Source organism: Rhineura floridana, chromosome 11, assembly GCF_030035675.1.
Source record: "Rhineura floridana isolate rRhiFlo1 chromosome 11, rRhiFlo1.hap2, whole genome shotgun sequence".
Classification (NCBI taxonomy): Eukaryota; Metazoa; Chordata; class Lepidosauria; order Squamata; family Rhineuridae; genus Rhineura; species Rhineura floridana.
This window is the reverse complement of record NC_084490.1, coordinates 45,738,307-45,756,644: the sequence shown is the minus strand read 5'-3', so window position 1 is coordinate 45,756,644 and position 18,338 is coordinate 45,738,307. Positions and strand designations below refer to the sequence as shown.

The 18,338-nt window shown below is 41.0% G+C and overlaps 1 protein-coding gene across 1 annotated transcript in view; it reads left to right on the top strand.

The window, feature by feature from the left end:
- Positions 1 to 18,338, top strand: part of KPNB1 (karyopherin subunit beta 1) — a 46,039-nt gene that overhangs the window by 11,168 nt on the left and 16,533 nt on the right. The window contains exons 5-12 of the mRNA XM_061588624.1: positions 136 to 288; positions 2,686 to 2,745; positions 4,839 to 4,928; positions 5,038 to 5,148; positions 7,534 to 7,635; positions 8,795 to 9,019; positions 10,525 to 10,716; positions 11,191 to 11,321. Of these exons, the coding sequence (XP_061444608.1) occupies positions 136 to 288; positions 2,686 to 2,745; positions 4,839 to 4,928; positions 5,038 to 5,148; positions 7,534 to 7,635; positions 8,795 to 9,019; positions 10,525 to 10,716; positions 11,191 to 11,321 (1,064 nt within the window). The remainder of the gene's footprint in view (positions 1 to 135; positions 289 to 2,685; positions 2,746 to 4,838; positions 4,929 to 5,037; positions 5,149 to 7,533; positions 7,636 to 8,794; positions 9,020 to 10,524; positions 10,717 to 11,190; positions 11,322 to 18,338) is intronic.

Here is an 18,338-nt window from a genome sequence, read left to right as displayed (position 1 = left end):
GCATGCTGCTGGTCTGAGTTTTTTTTAATGGAGAACAATGCATACTTATATTCTGTACTTGCCTGGAATAACCAAAGATTTAGGTGTAATGTCTTGCTACTGAAATGGTTCGCCTTGTTTTGATACCTGTTTCAGGATCCAGAGCAGCTTCAGGACAAGTCCAATGAGATCTTAACAGCCATTATCCAAGGCATGAGGAAAGAAGAGCCAAGTAATAATGTGAAGTTAGCAGCTACCAATGCACTCCTTAACTCTTTGGAATTCACCAAAGCAAATTTTGACAAAGAGGTAAATGGGTAGTTGCTAGTGCGTGTGGGAGAGTGAATGTGGCTGAGAGTGATACCAGTGGGACATGAGAACTAAATCCATGGTCTGTGATGAGAAACCATGCACCACTCTGAGTTCTGATGCACTCCCATTTCTGCTGAGACTTGGATTTGTGTATTGATATGCTGTGAAAATGTAATCCTGTTGTAATGGTGAAGAATGAATATTAAATCAACCAAAATTGAACAAAAAATGCTGTGGCTTTTAATGGACATAGGTTTGGCCACCTAAGGGACTCTAGTAACTCTCTAGAAGAGTTGCAGTTGTAAGCTGGCATAGAGGGCACCTCCTTGCATGTCCTTGTTGGACATCAGTAAACAGGGAATGAGGCAATCTCTTGGCTATGCAGTGCCTGCAATTTGCTTCCTAAGCAGTCTGTGCTCTGAAGCCTGGTTTGCATGTTCACTTCCACTTTTTGGGTGTGATACTGCCTGTGGATGAGTTCTTCTATCTGAATATGCTCCATAGCATACTTAATTTACTGCATAATTATTTTTTCAGATGTTGCCAGTGTATCTCAAACAGGAGCTATGTTTCAGCGTCTTTGGAAATGTAATGTAGACCAGCTTTTAAGAGTCAGTATGGGCAATGCTGCCCTGCTGTCAGCCTTTGGAAATCATTAAAGCTACTTGGATTGGGTATCCGTGTTTTAATGCTGCCTCTGAAATGATGATAGGGGGCTAGATCTTTTTTCTTTAATTAGCTGAGGCATGGAAAGAAGCACTCTGGTAGCATAAATGAAAGGCCATAATCATTACCTCTTCTATACAGAGGCTTCAAGAAAGAATGAGAGAACCCATTCAAATGGGCACAAATCATTCTTCACAGAGCCTTTCAGTTTTCAAGACCTAAGTGTCCTGCACATGGAATAAGTGCTGAAGTAATACCTCTTGCCAATTGGTATCTAACTTTTCCAGAAAATTTAGAAATTAGGCTCTGAATTAAGCTACTTCATTAGACTGTTGAAAACAAAATCAACTGCAATGTTCTGGGAGCCAGCAGGCGATTTTAAAATCATCTTGCAGAGTCAGTTAGGACTTAGTAGTGTATTTTTCTTCTAATTTCTGAAAATAAAGTCCTGATTTTAATAAGTTTTAGTTTTAAGAAACTATATTTTATAAGAACCCAAAAAATAAACTGAGAAAAGAAACTAAAATGGTCAAATGTCAGAGCGTAAATGTCTTCTTTTTCATACAAGAAATTTTTCTATGGTGTGTGTAAATTTCAAAAAGCAAGTGGCTGGCAGTTTTCTACTTTCTACTGTGCCTCATACAGTGTTAAAAACTTTGCAGTAAATGCTGATTTTTCCAGTAGTGAGGATTACATCAGAATCCTTACTAGAGACCAATGCAGAGTTTTGCCTAACATTTTTTCTGTGAACAGCGCATAGATTGTTGCATGTTATACTGGATTCACAGTACCTTAAACTTAATACCTTTTGGCTTGCTTTGCAACCCAACACTTGATAAATCTTACTTATTTTGTTTACCAGATCTATATGACTTCCCATTAACATAGGCTCTCAGTATAAAAATACATTATTAAAGTACAGCCCAATTCATTTTATCTGTGTTTAGATTCTGCTCTTCTCCTTGCCCCTGACATTATGCTGTTTCTCTGAATGGGATCAAGGATACTCCCCAGCTCCCAAGTTGTCCTATCCTTTCTCCAGCTCCAAACTCTGAGCTTGTTTTGGTGCTAGGCTGCTGAGGTGTTATAGAATGCATCAGCAGCCCAGCTTCAAAATGACAACCCCTAGCTTTCCTTTTGAGCTTTGCGCTGGGGGTAGGATATAGAGATCTTCCCTATGGTTATGATGTGTATCTCACCTACAGACATGGTCCTTGCTCTCTCCTTAGCTCCAGGCTGGTGGAGGCTCCTCTTAAGTTCACCAAAGACAGACGGAACAATTTTGCATGAGGACCAGTGTTATGGAACCCTGATGTGCCTTATATCTTGCAGTTTATTAATCTGGTCCTTGAATTACAGGGAAACTAGTCAAAATAAAAGTATGATTGTGAGACCCTTATCTTTCTTTTAAGGTGACAGCAAATTACTTATGGGTGACAATAGTGGCTCCCCTGCCGCTTAACAAAGCTACCAGTAAATGGAGGCACTCATTTATGCCCCAAGAAAGCAGGAGTTTGAGCCTTTTCTGACTAATGTCCATGCTTCCTTAGAGATCTGACTCTGTATATTGAGAGCCACAGTTGGTAATAAACACTGGAATTGTCAGGATTTAGTAGGAGTATGTAGATACAGTTATCTGCCTTTATTTTAATTTGAGGCAAAGTATTTTCTTACAACTTTCAATCTTTAACTTCTGTATTTCTCTCTTCTCTCCACCCTCCCTTCCAGTCTGAAAGGCACTTTATAATGCAAGTAGTCTGCGAAGCAACACAGTGTCCGGATACAAGGGTAAGCTAAGTCCTAATTGGTCTAAAAGAAATAGTAACTGATACTGGTCTTGGTATATGAAACTAGCCAAAGCATGAGACTTGTTTCTTCAAAGCAAGGATGGGAAACCTCTTCAAAGGATCCTGTTTTTAGTTTTTTATTCAGGACCATCAGTGTGTGTGGTGGTTTAGACTTATGTAAACAAAACAAAAGTCATGTGTTTGCCTCAAAAGAACTTACAATCTAAATTGACAGTGGGTAGAGAACAGAGGGATGGGAAAAGATACGGGTAGGCAAAGTGTTAATGTGAGCAAATCCAGTTGTGCATCCTTAAGATTGGTTACGGTTGGGGATGTAGATTAAAATGATTTGAGGAGGGGCTTCATATGGTCAGAGCAATGAGAGAAATGAGTAACTTCAACAGTGTTTTGGATAGAAGTAGGAGTACTGATACAGGTAGGCCAAAGAAAAGGAATTTGCAACAGTCAAGGCACAGGAGATAGCCGGAGCATGAGCTATAGTTTTAGCCAAGGAAAGCAAGGGGTGCATTTTTTGACATGTTCAGTAAGAAGCAAATATGATTTGGCAACACAATTGCATGGGAAGGAGTCAAATAGAATGTCAGGGCTGCATGTCTGCAGAGCAGACTAAGCTAAGTTAGAGCATGGTTTCAGTCACAAGCAAACATGATATACTCCTGCAGAGGTGATGCTGGCCACTTCCTACCAAACGTCTGTCTAGCCCACCATTCTATTTCCAACTATGACAGCCAGATAATGCTCAGAAGCTGGCAAGTAGGAGACGAGTGGCATAGCTGTGTTACTTGTTTTGTCCGCAGCACCAGGTAATCCAGACCATGCTTCCATTTTTGGCTATGGCAGCTAATAAGTCATTGACCCATTCCTTTGTGAATCTGCAATGTTTATTTTTGTAATCGAATTCCTCCAGAGTATATGTAGCTGCCTTATTTTGGTGATGGCTGTCTGCTGGGAATAGGCCTGATTGTGGATGTTGTCTACTCTCGTACCATCACTTATGGTTTGTGACCGAATAGACTGTGGATACAGAGGTCATGTGGCCCCATAATTATACAGGCTGCAACCTTGCTCGTTCCAAGAGGCCATTGAAGGGGATGTGCTGTATTGAGCACTAGCACAACACTCCTTGGCCTTGATGAAAGCTTAGTGGTGTTAAGCTGCCTGCACTATTGTTATGAAATATAAGGTGAATACATCTGATCATTCACCATGGGGACATAAGTAGTTATTTTTGGTCAAATGATCTTTAAGGTAGCTTTCAACAGGTTACATAAGCATGGCTAACATGGTATCATCCTGCCAATGTTGAGTTCTGCATCTGTTTGGAAATCCAGAGAAGGAGGTTGGTTGTGAATTTCTCTTGGCCACTTGGGAGGATCACTAGCTTAGTAAGATATTAAATCCATAATGTGGTAAGTTGCTACTTGGTAAATGGATGTACCTATTTGCCCATAACTGAGGTTGATTGACACAGACATTTTGAAGTGGAAGAGATTCCCTGAAGCAACATTGTTCCCCAGTATTGATGTGACACAATTTTATGAAAAACTGTCCTATGTTGTGACGAAGTAATTTTGTCTTGGGGGGAAAAAAGAGCATTTCAGGATGTGGTAACTTAGCTGTGAGAGCTGGTTGCTTTTGAGTGAGGCAGTGCACAGATGTTTCCTTCTTTCCCAAGCCTTTTCAGTATGCTCAAAGAACAATCCTGGCAAGGTGGTAGGCTTGGGACGTTGCTACATTTTTTGCATTGCAGTGATGTTATGGTCTACTTCTATGGATATTTTTCATAGCTAGTAAGGCACAACTCTTCCATTGCTGACACTTACAAAAATACCATAGGAAGGTTATTTCCTTGGAGCCTTCCTTTGTTCCAGTCTCCCAGTAGTTTTTCCATTTAGAATTGGGAAGCAGACCATGAATTTTTACTTGGTCAACCAATGTAGTTTGAAACCCAGGGTTTTTTTTGGGGGGTGGGGTGGTCATGCTCCACTGCTGTATCTAATGCACCAATAAACTGTCTTGCTTTCAAAGAGCATCCATAGAGGTAACTGCATCTGTCCTTTTCGTTGTCCTTAGGTGCGAGTAGCTGCCTTACAGAACTTGGTGAAGATTATGTCCCTCTATTATCAGTACATGGAGACTTATATGGGTCCTGCACTTTTCGCTGTGAGTATTCAAGACTGGGAATCAATACTAACAATGTAGTTGCTTAATGGGTGTGTTGCCTTAGTAAAGCTGCAACAAAGATCTCAAAATACCTTTTCTTTCTCCAAAGATCACAATTGAAGCCATGAAAAGTGACATTGATGAGGTGGCTCTACAAGGAATTGAATTCTGGTCAAATGTCTGTGATGAAGAAATGGACCTTGCTATCGAGGCATCAGAGGTGAGTGATCAGTGGTGATAGTTATAACTTGTATAGCAGCCTTCGGTCCATGATGAGACACCATGCACCACTCTGACTAAAGTGATGCATACATCTATTAATGCTGAGACCGAAGCTAGGTGGGAGGGGTAGGTGCCATTGGCTTTGAGGGAGGCAGTTTGTCTCCTCAAGAGGACGTTGCTGGACCCAGAAATAGTTGACAACTACCGCATAGGTGCTAATATCCCCTTCTTGGGCAAAATGCTCAAGGAGATGGTGGTGAGACAGTTTCAGGCATGCTTGAATGAAATTGATGATCCAGACCCATTTCAAAATCCTGGCCTGGTTTGGAACTGAAATTGACTTGGTTGCCCTGGTTGAAGACTTGGGAGAGAGAATGCAACCTTGTTGACTCTCCTGCACCTCTTGGTGGCTTTTGATAACACTGACCACTGTAACCTTCTGGACCCCTTTAGGACTTAGGAGTTGGGGATATCATTTTGCTGATGGTTTCATTCCTCTCTCTAAGGATTGTTTCAGAAAGTAGCATTAGATGACTTTTGGTAGTTGTCCTGCAAGGATCAGTCTTGTTGCCCATGCTGTTTATATGAAGCTGTTGGGATCAGTCATCAGCAGATTTAGAACAGAGTGCCACTTGTATGCTAATGACACCCAACTCTCTCTTTCTCCTCCATTGATATCGGTAGAGGCAGTGAAAGCCTGGGGAATTAATAGACGATGTGGGACAATAAATGGAAACTTAAACCAGACAAGACAGAGCTTCTGTGGTTCCCAGGCCTGCGATTTGGTGGAACAGCCTTTTCTTTTCTTTTTTTTTTCAATTAATTTTTATTCCAATTTTCATGTGTAACAGCCTTTTCTGAACAAGGATTGCACTGTCCTTGAAGTGTTCCTGGCTACAGTTGTTCATGCTGTAGTAACCTCCAGGATGGACTATTGTAATGCACTGTACTGGCGGCTCCCCTTGAAAATTACCATGGTTGCAACTAGTGCATAATGAGACGGCCACGGTGTTGATGGGAGTAGTGGGCCAGTTACATATAACTCATATTTTTAAACAGCTTCACTGGTTGCCAGTTATCTTCTAGGCCCAGTTCAAGGATGTATATGTCAACCTTTAAAGCCCTGAATCTGTGGCCCAAGTTTTATCTGTGCATTAAGATCAGTGGAGGAGGCTGTCTTGGTGATCTCTGCATTAGATGTGGTGCATAGTGTGCTGTTCTGTAAAAGAACCTTTCCAGTGGTGACTGTGTATGTGGAAGAGCCTCCCCACTGAGGTGTGTCTTGCCCCAATTTGACATTTTTTATATACTGGGTGAAGATATCTTTTTTTTCAGGTCTTCAGAGACTAATGGGCTATGTCATTTTTAATGATGCAGATTATTACGTTTGTATATATTTTATGAGAATTATTTTAATGCTTTCCTTATTTTTTATGTTATCTTATTTTTGTAAACCATCCTCTGACCATTTTTGGTGAAGGGTGGTGTAGAAATTAAGAATGGAAGTAGCTGTGTTTTTCTTCCTTTGGGAAACGTATCTTCCTGAAAGATTCTCAGTGTGTCCATTACGACAGAATGCACTTGAAAATATGGTTGAATTATATAGAACTTTACACATTTGCTCTTGCCATTGTAATAGCCATTCTGCAGTGGTAGTTCATGTTTTACAGGTTGGAGAACTGAGGATGAGTAAGAATACCTCGACCAAAGTCTCCCATGGGATGTGTAGTTGAGCTGGGATTTACATCTGCTTTTTCCCAACTATGTGCTAATTCGTCAATACTTAAAACCACAAAGGGGATTAGATTGTAATTTGCTTATATTGTCAGTATTTGCATATTTTCAAAACCAACTGAACACACTTTAAATTAATTATTTTTCAGTAGCCTGATTCATTAGTCACACATAAACCATAGTTTAAAACCAAGTCTGGTTTAACGTGAACAAGCAGCTGCCTGATGCACACTAGTCAAATATTTGCACAGTGCTCCTTAACTCCTGCCATGCTACCGACAACCAAGCTCATGTTTTTTCCCATACTACAAGCAGTAAACAAGATTTGTTCGTGGGTTACTATTTGTAGTTTATTTGGGAAAAATAAGCAATGGGCCTGCATTCAGATGACACAGCAAGGTGGACACTAGCTTGTTTTGTGCGCAGCGGGGACGACTGTTGCAGGAACTTCAGAGCAGCGTGCACCAGCGTGCTGTTCATTCACATTAAACCAATTTTAGTTTTAAATAGTGATTTAATGTGACATGTGAACTGGGCCAGTGCGTTATTCAAAGCATCTAGTTGGTATTTAAAGTCTCAGATAGGTAGGCCAATTTCAAGTGCATGGATGGTTGGAACTGATGAAAATATTTGTGAATTGTGTTTTTAGGCAGCAGAGCAAGGAAGACCTCCAGAGCATACCAGCAAATTCTATGCCAAGGGTGCACTCCAGTATCTTGTCCCAATTCTCACACAGACATTGACCAAACAGGTATGTGATAGGTATGTCTGTGTCACTGTCTAGAATAAGTGAGGTTTAGGGCTTACAGTCATTCTTGTGAGGTTGAAGAAATAGAATCATTTATTCATGCATTCATTCATTCATTCATTTATATCCCACCTTTCCTTCAAGGAGCTCAAGGGGGCATCTAAATATGGTTCTCCCCCTCCTGATTTTATCCTCATAACCACCTTGTGAAGTAGGTTAGGCTGAGAGACAGTAACTGGTCCAAGGTCACCCAGTGAGCTACAGGGCTGAGTAGGGATTTGAACCCTGGTCTCCCAGGTCCCATTCTGACACTCTAACCACTATACTACACTTGGAATATGTCCAGTTCTAGTAAAAAGTATAGCATGGTCTTGACAAAATAATGTGCCCCCTTCAGTTGTTTCTTTTCCTATGACTTGCTATTGTTTAAGGACTCTGGAATATTCATGGCAGTTTTTGGTCTGTGATGCGGCTGTGTTCACTCCACTGATCAGCAGTGTACCATTCTCCATGCTTGTTGCCATATAGTGGGCTGTGACACATGGCTGCTTTCAGCTCCATCTATTAAGATACAAGCTCTTGGAAGAAAGACTACTCAGGGCTGACCCAAGGAGGCACCTCCCACTTCTCTGAAGCTAGTCTTCCTACTGAACAGACAAAACGATGCACCATTCTTGTGGTCCTGAGGCTATTCCTTAATATAATATGCTTTTTCTATTAAGCACTTGTATCAGGGTTTTTAATTAAAAACTGCTAAATGGGAGCTTCACAAGAATTGGGTTAGCAGCAGTGGGTCCTTGTTAAAAGCCTCTTGATTAAGCCTCTTTTTCATATTATTAAAAACATTACTTGTATTCTGTATCAGAATTACTACAAGAGTGCTCTAAGTTTGTACATTAATTTTCCAGTTTCTACTGGACAAGCAGTGAATACATAACTTCATGTGTGGTAACATTTTCACTAGTGAGATTGATAGTCTGCTTTAGCCTAGATTCTCATTCCTGATTACTACTTAAGCTAGTTCTAAAAGTGTCAAGTGTAGTCCAACAAACAAAAGTAGTTCTCAAGGCTGTAGAGTGAAAGGGTCTTGATTTTTTAAATTAGGTATGTGCAGAAAGAAATTGACTTGGGTGCTGTCTCTTCCCATCCTCACCTGACCTAGGATGAGAATGATGATGATGATGACTGGAACCCCTGCAAAGCTGCTGGGGTCTGCCTCATGCTCCTGGCCACTTGTTGTGAAGATGACATTGTCCCTCATGTTCTGCCCTTCATCAAAGAACACATAAAAAACCCCGATTGGCGATATAGAGACGCTGCTGTCATGGCATTTGGATGCATTTTGGAAGGACCAGAGCCCAACCAGCTCAAACCCCTTGTTATTCAGGTGAGAGATTGTGTGGTGGCATGTACTTGATCCTCAGAGCCATGAGAGCATCCATATGATAGTTATTGGCTTGTCAATATATCAGGTTGTTTAGATTTCATGAGAAATCTTCCCATTGCACATTGAGAAGTAGATTTGGGGGGGGGCATGCATGCATCCTTGGTTCTGTTGTGTAATTAAAGTACTTTTTTTTACAGTAAAGATAAATTCTTGTAATGAATCCATAATAGCTCAAATCATAGCACAACATAAGCCAAATGCATTTTGACAGAGGTTTTCATCAGTGCCCTAAGTAAAAAAAATTGAGCATAACAATTCACTAGGCTTTGGTTCTTTTATATGACATTTCAAAGGACAAGGGCAAAACAGTTCACTTCAAACTTCCTTTACTAACCACCAACCTGAACCAATTGCTGTTCATGAGTATAGTAATCAATGTAAACCTTCCCAGGAGAAGAAATACAACATCCTCCATATGTATTTGCCTACTTTTTACAGAAGGCAAAGCCTCTGAGCTTGAATAAGGTAGCTGTGTTGTGCATGTGGACCATGAGTCATGTTTGAGACAACACAGCAATAGGAAATATTATATGGGCTTCCTTTATTTTTGGTAGAAAGTTTGTTGTCCTGGGACTGCAGAAATGAGGGAAGGGCACTCTGGTGTATGTCACTGGCCAGAAGAATGAGAGCCATTGGTGTGCTGTATTTCCCTCCCAAAAAGGAATGCCATGACAAGACTAGACATTGGCCAGAGAACAGTAGCTGTAGAGAATTTACTTCCTCCCCCCATCATTTCCAAGCACAATTCAAGGTGCTGGTGACTGGACTGAAAACATTTGTGGCTTTAAAGTCTCCATATCATCCTTTTGTCTCCCTAAGATCTGAGAGGATCTCTTGGGATCAAACCTTCTCTGTGACTGCTCCCAAACTGTGGAACCCCCTCCACTGGGGGGATCAGTTTGGCCAGTCTTCTGTCACTTAAAGACCTTTTTTAAAAAAATTCAGACAAGCTTTTTATTTTCTTGGCTAGGTTTATTTGCTGTTAATTATTTTTTCACTGTTTAGTTTGTGTTATGATATATAAACTATCTTGAACGCTATCTTTTTTGTGGAAAGCAGAGTGTACATTTTCTTAATAAATTGACCCAAGGCTACCCAGTGAGCTTCATGGCGAACAGTGATTTGAATTAGCGTCTTCCAGTCCTAGACCAACACTTTCACCACTTCAGTGTCTTCCATTATTACAGTACAATTCTTTTCTGATACTAGAGCACCACATTGAACCCATTTTCATTATAGGCTGTAAGCATACATGTTAGGAATATTCCACACCATGCTATGGATTTTGAGATCTAACTGCCTCCTGGGTCTGCAGGCTAATTGAAATGTTGGGGAGGGCTTTACACTTTTTGTAAGCCACGGGGTGGGGGAAGATAATGAAGAGGTGGTGTATAAATATATGCAATAAAGTTTATTGACTTCTTAATTACCCATTTCTATCCTAGGCTATGCCTACCCTAATAGAATTAATGAAGGACCCCAGCGTAGTAGTCAGAGACACAACTGCATGGACTGTGGGTCGGATCTGCGAGTTGCTCCCCGAAGCAGCCATAAATGATATTTACCTCGCTCCACTGTTGCAGTGTCTAATTGAAGGCTTGAGTGCAGAGCCTAGAGTGGCCTCCAATGTATGCTGGGTAAGGCAGAATCCTTTCTCTGTTTAGGAAAAAAGTGGCTAGTGTTTCAGTCCATTTAGTTGCTGCTCCCAAACATGGTTGGGGGGGTGGTATGTTGGCAAAATATTAGGGAATGACTTTGTGTTTAGGTTTTGTATAATACACATAAAAATATAATATAGAAAGAACACAGCACAACAGCTCTATCATTAGACAGTTCCACGACTAAAACTGCTACTCATTCTTAGACTTTAGGTTGATTCTAAGATGCAAACTGTGGTGACAGGTCTGTTGTAATTTAGTTTCTGTAATGTTGGGGATGGGAGAAGTTAAGGAGAGGTTCAGGGAGTTTAAACGTTTAATAACGTTTTTATTTGAAAATAAAAATTCAAACGTTTAGGGGATGTGAGGGTTCAGACTGAAAATGATTTCCTACAAACTGAACCAACTTTCCTGAAACAGTGAGCTAAGCTGTTAATATCTGCTGTCTTTCAGGCTTTTTCTAGTTTGGCAGAAGCTGCTTATGAAGCTGCTGATGTGGCTGATGATCAGGAGGAGCCTGCAACATACTGCTTATCCTCATCATTTGAACTCATAGTTCAGAAACTTTTAGAGACCACAGACAGGTAAATCAGCCACTCTCATTCTCTGAGCCATTACCCTTGCTATAATGAACTTCAAGCTATCCTTTAGGGGTTTCTGTTGGAAGTTAACCCTAGTAAAGCCTGGATAAGCAGAAGATCAGTAAACTTCAATAGAGGTTGGACTGCATGTGTCCTGCAATTCCACATGAGAGCAACAGTTGAGGCACAGAATGCAACTTTCTAAAAAATCTTGGCATTTGTTTTTTTCAAAAAATCTACCCCATGTTGTTGCAAAGATATGCTTAAAGTTGTGTGAGCAGCATACTCAAAATCTGAATAATTCCCTGTCAAGCTCTTACTCATCACTTATCAGAAGCAGCATAAATTTATGTAAAATAAAATATACAAGAATTATACAATATCGTGCAAGTTTTCTTAACTTGCATTGCTGACACAGATAGCAGAATTCCATTCCTCTTGACATAGAATATGGTTTACCCTGGTGCAGAATTATTATTTTTTTAGCATGGATAAATCCTCTTATGTACTGGAGCAATCTGGGCTGCAAAATCATTTAGTACTAAAGCAAAGCATTTAATTAACTGGCCTTGCTATGTCTCGGATGTAGCACCTTTCCTTGTATGCCAACTTGAAAGCTTATATGTATCTACCCCAAATATGGTCCTATAAAAGATTTTGTCTTGACCATTTATATACCATATGCAGCAGCTTTTGCCAACTTTTTGCCCTCCAGATGTTTTGGACTACAGCACCCATCAGCCAGAGCCAGCATGCCTTTGCTCACTGTGGGTGATGAGAGCTGTAAGAAATAATGGTACTCTTAGTGATCTACTTTGAAGTCAGGTGCAGACCCACTGTGAACAGTGAAATCAAGCAATTTTAAAAGACCCCAGCCAGAGGTATACAGGCAGGACAATAGAATCTGTTCTTCCCATAGACTTTATTAACACTTACCTTATTCGTAAATACTTCTGGCAAAAAAGCATTTCTTTAGCTATTGCTATCATTTGGGGGATCAGCTTTTCATTGTGGGAAATCAATGCCTTGGTGAAATATTTAAAATGTTTGTATTGCTGCTTGGAGCAGTGTACACCCAGACATCAATAATTGTTTTCTTAAACCTTTGATGAATACAACCTGTGATGCAGAACAGCAAGAACTGAAGCGTGCTTGGCATGGTTTCCATTATTATCCCATGCAGCTGAACCTGCTGCTTTTATAAAAGGTGTGAGCAACAATCTGCCAAATCCATTGCCAGAGCTGCAGAAACTCTTGGAACAATGATATCTCTGGTATTATCAGTGCCACTAGCCCCCAAACTGAAATTTCTGTGTGCTGTTAATCTCAAACATTATTTTATCTTAATAGAAAGGTAGTGGTCTTGCCAGACATTGCAGAGTCTCCTCTCATGTTTCAAATTCTAATTGCCCACCTGAATTCTTGCCTGTTTAACTTAGGGTAGAAGCTTCTGCATTTTGTTTTGACTTTTGCCAAAGGGATGGATATAGTCTGCTTTACTTGCTTTCAGGTGGTGTGGCACATGGCTGTAAGGCCAGATGATCCCTGTTATAACCAATTGTAGCAATTGTCCCAAGCTATGCTTGATCTACTCTGAATCTTCTGAGTGAGACTGGCAAAGACATGTTCTCTCATCTTTGTGATAGTCTATCATCAAAATACGTGTTTTAAAACCCTAGATATATCTCCTATTCTATATTTGCCTTAGAATGCCATCACGCTGGAGGGGCAGGCCGCATCTCTATGGAAACCTAGAGGGCGAGGAGCAAAGCACGGATGTGGCCTCTGAACTGTGTGCATTCTCTAGCAATCCTGAGATCCTTTCCTTCACTGGCAAAGCAGTGAGGACAGAGAAGGGCAGAGAAAGGGGGAAGGTGGTGGCTGAAAACAGGAGAGGTCTGAATAGGTTGGGAAGGAAAGAACACTGAAGGGCTTTTCTAAAGTTTTAACAAGGAGAAATAGAAGTGGGTACAACACACCGTCAGGTAACGTTTTTGAAGATGTGTTGTTTTAATGTGTGTTAAAGTCTGTTTTTATGATGTTTTACAGTGTTTTTAGTGATTTTGTTTGCCGCCCTGGGCTCCTGCTGGGAGGAAGGGCCAGATTAAACCAAATAGTAATAAATAATAAACACAGAAGCTAATACTGGTACAACAGAGCCTTTCCCAACTCCCTTCTTGTTGTACTTAAACCTCTCCTGTGGTTTAAAGCCAATTTCCCTGTCTCCCATCCTTGCTTTACTCAAACCTCACCCATTGTTTAAAATGGGGTGTGTATGCAAAGGGGGCTGCACAAGAAGAGCAGGCATGGAAATGGGGGTGGTCTGTGTAAGGGATTTGAGAAAAGGAGCAAGGAGAAGGGAAGAAAAAGGGTTGAAGATGGAAACAGGAGGCAAAGGGGTTGCAAAAGGGGGGGGAGCAGGAGACATAGGAATGGTAGTGAAGATGAAAATGGGTACAGAGGGGCCCAAAGAATAGTGCTGGCCTCATAATTGAGCAGAAAGTGAAAAGCGTGCTGTGTAGTTGCAATGTGTGGGAGGAAGAAGATGCAAGAGGTTACCATGCGGGTGGTTTTTGTGCATGGAGGAGGCATGGGGATGAAGGTGAAAGTGGAGATAGGGAACCTTTGGCCCATGGGCCAATCTCGGCCTGTCAAGTTTCCCCAAATGGCCTGTGAAGCCATTTTGAGCAAGCCATACTCACCCCCCTTGACCTGATGTTATACAGGTAAGGGTAAGGGCTTGCTCAAAGCCCTCTTTGCAGATTCTTTTTTTTTTTACAATAATTTTTATTCAAATTTTCATAAAACAAACAAAACAAAATCATAAAACATTCAAAGACAAAAAACAAAACAAAAATGATTAAACAAAAAAATAAAATGCTGACTTCCCATTTGTCGCAGATCAGTTATAGGTCTACAATATATAACAATCCTGTCTCTTAAATTATATTATAAAATCACTTTCCTCCAGTATTTATCTTAATTAATCATCAAATCTCATAGACATTACTTTATTCTTTCCACAAAAAGTCAAAGAGAGGTTTCAGTTCTTTAAGAAATATATCTATCAATTTTTCTCCAAATAAACATGTCGATTAATCCATCTCGTTAATAATAATAATGATCTTATTGTCATAACCATAGTCCAAATAAACATATCGATTAATCCATCTCATCAAATCTGTTAAGTCCAATAATTTCAATAGCCATTATTCCATTATCCATATTAATTCCATCTTCAATAGTCCTGTTAAGTCCAGTAATTTCAGTGTCCAATCTTCCATTATCAGTATTCCATAATAATCTTGCTGTCATAGCCATAGTCATATAATAAGAGTCTGATGGGAATTTCCTCTATCCCAAATATTTTCTTGCCATCCATTCTGAATAAGTTGCTGAAATATTGTTGTAAAGTCATATCTCTGTTCTTCTTTTTTACAAAATGCACTGGCTCATCTCTTGAGAGTTTTTCCATTGTCACATGGCTGCAGTTAATTCCATAGATTTTCTCTATATCAAGCTCCATCACGTCATTCCAGTCCAGAAAATTATCCAAGCCATTGATAACTTTATCTCTAATATCTTCATTAATTTCTTCAGAGATAACGTTAAATTCCAAACAGTAGATTTTATTTCTAATATCCATAAACTCCAGATCTTTTTCCAATTCCACATTTGTTCCAATCTCCAGGGCTTGTATCTTCCCTTTATTTTTTCTTTTCTCATCTCTGATCTCATTCTCCTCTCTCACAGGATCCCCTATTTCTTTAAACTCCTGCGTCATTTTGCTCAGTTCAATTTTCAACTCCTTACTGCCCTGTCGCAGGGTTTGTTTCGTTATCTCAATCTCATCCATTATTTTCTGAAACATAATTACTTCCAGATTCTCAGCCACTTTCTTGATTGCCATTTTTAAAACCACGAAAACAAAACAAAACAAAAATAAAGAAGAACCACTTCTTATTTCAGCAACAATTGGGTTAATATTCCAGGCTTGATGACATCACAGTATAAACAGAGCAGCCTGCCTTATCTCTCTATGTTCAAGAATACAAAACAAATTTAGTTCCCAGCATCAAAACAGTTAGTGGCGTCGTGAAGAAGCAGATTCGTCAAAATAAACTAGACCAAAAAGAGAATAGTCCCAGACAATATAATGTTCCAAAGTTCATATTTTTTATTTTTTTCTCCTTGGAATAGAAATCCCTCTTCTGTTTATATCTTAGAATGCACTTCCAGGACAGCTTTTTGCAATAGAAACAGAGATAAGCTGTTAATTTCGTGAATAACAGAGAAGAGTTATAGCTCACCCAGAAGTTCTTTAAAGCTGATTCATTTGACAAATCTCTTTTTGCTGCAACAATTTAAACCAAGTAAAAAAAATAATAGAAAGAAGGGTGCTTGCCTGTTAGTCCATTTTCTCTTTGAAGAAAAGATAAACGTATCGCATTAATCAGATAGAGCTTGTTCGGAAGTCCGTCCGGCATTGCTGGCTGGACCTTTTCTCATAAATTAATGAAATCCAGTCCTCCCAACAAAAACAGGCTTTTGAGGTTGATCTCTACGTTTCTCCCTGCCCGGGAGAAATTTCATCAGTCAAAAAAAAAAATGTTCTGACTGATTTATATCTGAATAAGCTTCTTCTGAGGCGGGAGCCCGTCTCAAAAACAGGCACAAGCGAAGTCACCCTTCCCGGAAGTCCCCCTCTTTGCAGATTCTAAAGCACCTGACAACTAGCTTTCTCGCACACATGAACTCCACTCTCTTGGACACCCAAACTTAGCACTAAACAGAATTGCACATGCCCCACCCTGCATCAACTTGTTCATAAAGAAAGAGAGTGATCTGAGCAAGTGCTATTTGAAGCAGTTCCCCCCTCTTAAAGACCACTGGAGCGATCTTTAAAGGTGTGAGGAAGATTGCTTCCAACAGGGCTGCAAAATGCTTTAAGAGCAAGTGCTCTTTGAAGCAGTTTCCATCCCTTTAAAGATTGTTCCAGCTTCAAAGCCTGTTCATCACTGCATAATGGAGTGGTTCCTGCCTGAGCTGATGTCTGGAAGCAATCATCAGCTGTGACAGAGACTGCTCTGTTGTGCAGCAATGAAAGGGGGGGGGAGCTGCAAAGCAAGCACCTGTTTCTTCATTGCTGCATGAGAGAGCATTCCCTGCCAGAGCCAATGTCTGCAGCGAACAAGAGGGGGGGAAAGGGGTCTGCTTGCATTGGAAAGCCCCCTCCACACTGATCCTTCCCAGAAGTTGAAGGGATCAACACGGGGTGAGCTTTCCAAGCCTCCCCACCCCCTCCTTTCAAGCTCTAATTGCAGAGCTTGAAAGGAGGGGCGTGGGGCGGGCTTTGCACATGCAAGGAGTTTTGACAAGTGTGTGGGGCAACCCATCTGTCAAAGTTGGCCCATGTGAGGCTGTGACACCCTTGAACAGTATTGGCAATTTTATCATGATCAAACTAGTTCTGCAACTTTTACTGACCACTCGAGTCCCATGACCACATGGGAGCAGCATTCATCCATAGGCACAAAATTATAGCAAAAAAGTTTCAGTGGAATAATCTGTAGCCTTGAATCATGTTAAATTATGGGGCCTAGAAAATCTGGTCATATACCCTGATTTCTGTTCATTGTTGTCCTTTAACTTTGTTCAACTTTAGCTGGCCCCTGCTGCATAGTCATGTCCTCCCAGTTGGAGGCAGTTCATATGCTAGATCAGAGGTCGCCAATGTGTTGCCCAAAGGCATAGTGATACCCTTGGGGGCTTCCCCTGGTGCCCACACTGTCCCCTTGATCATGAGATGCTGAGGATGATTAGCTTTTTCTCCTTTGAAAAGTACATAGATGTGAAGGAGGAAACTGGAAGAGTAACACTTTCTCACTTTCTTTCAGCTCTATGTATTTTTCAAGGGTCACATTAATTCATTTCATTTCATTTTATTAAATTTATATACTGCCCATAGCCGAAGCTCCCTGGGCGGTTCACAACAATCAGCATAAAATACAATGAAACACACATTTAAAACAGTTTTTTTAAAAGCTTAAAATATAAACTTAAAAACAAACATTTTTACACATACTAAAATGCCTGGGAAAAGAGGAAAGTTTTAACCTGGCGCCGAAAAGATAGTAATGTCGGCTCCAGGCGTACCTCGTCAGGAAGACTATTCCATAATTCGGGGGCCGCCACTGAGAAGGCCCTCTTTCTTATCGCCACCCTCCAAGCCTCCCTCTGAGTAGGCACCCGGAGGAGGGCCTTCGATGCTGAGCGTAGCGTACGGGTAGGTTCATATCTGGAGAGGCGTTCCATCAGGTATCGTGGTCCCGCGCCGTATAAGGCTTTATAGGTTAAAACCAGCACCTTGAACCGGGCCCGGAAACATATAGGCAGCCAATGCAAGCGGGCCAGAATCGGTGTTATATGTTCGGACCGCCTGGTCCCCGTTATCAATCTGGCCGCTACATTTTGCACGAGCTGCAGTTTCCAAAACGTCTTCAAAGGCAGCCCCACGTAGAGCGCATTGCAGTAATCTAGTTTAGAGATTACCAGAGCATGGACAACTGAAGCGAGGTCATCCCTATCCAGATAGGGGTGAAGTTGGGCCACCAAACGAAGTTGGTAAAAGGCACTCCGTGCCACCGAGGCTACTTGATCCTCAAGTGACAGTGAAGGTTCTAAAAGAACTCCCAAACTACGAACCTGCTCCTTCAGGGGGAGTGTAACCCCGTCCAGAACAGGTTGAACATCCACCATCCAGTCGGGAGAACCTCCCACTAACAGCATCTCGGTCTTGTCTGGATTAAGCCTCAGTTTATTAGCTCTCATCCAGTCCATTGTCGCAGCGGTTCAGTACATTGACAGCCTCACCTGAAAAAGATGAAAAGGAGAAGTAGAGCTGCGTGTCATCAGCATACTGATGGCAACGCACTCCAAAACTCTTGATGACCGCACCCAGGGGCTTCATATAGATGTTAAAAAGCATGGGGGACAAAACTGACCCCTGTGGAACCCCAT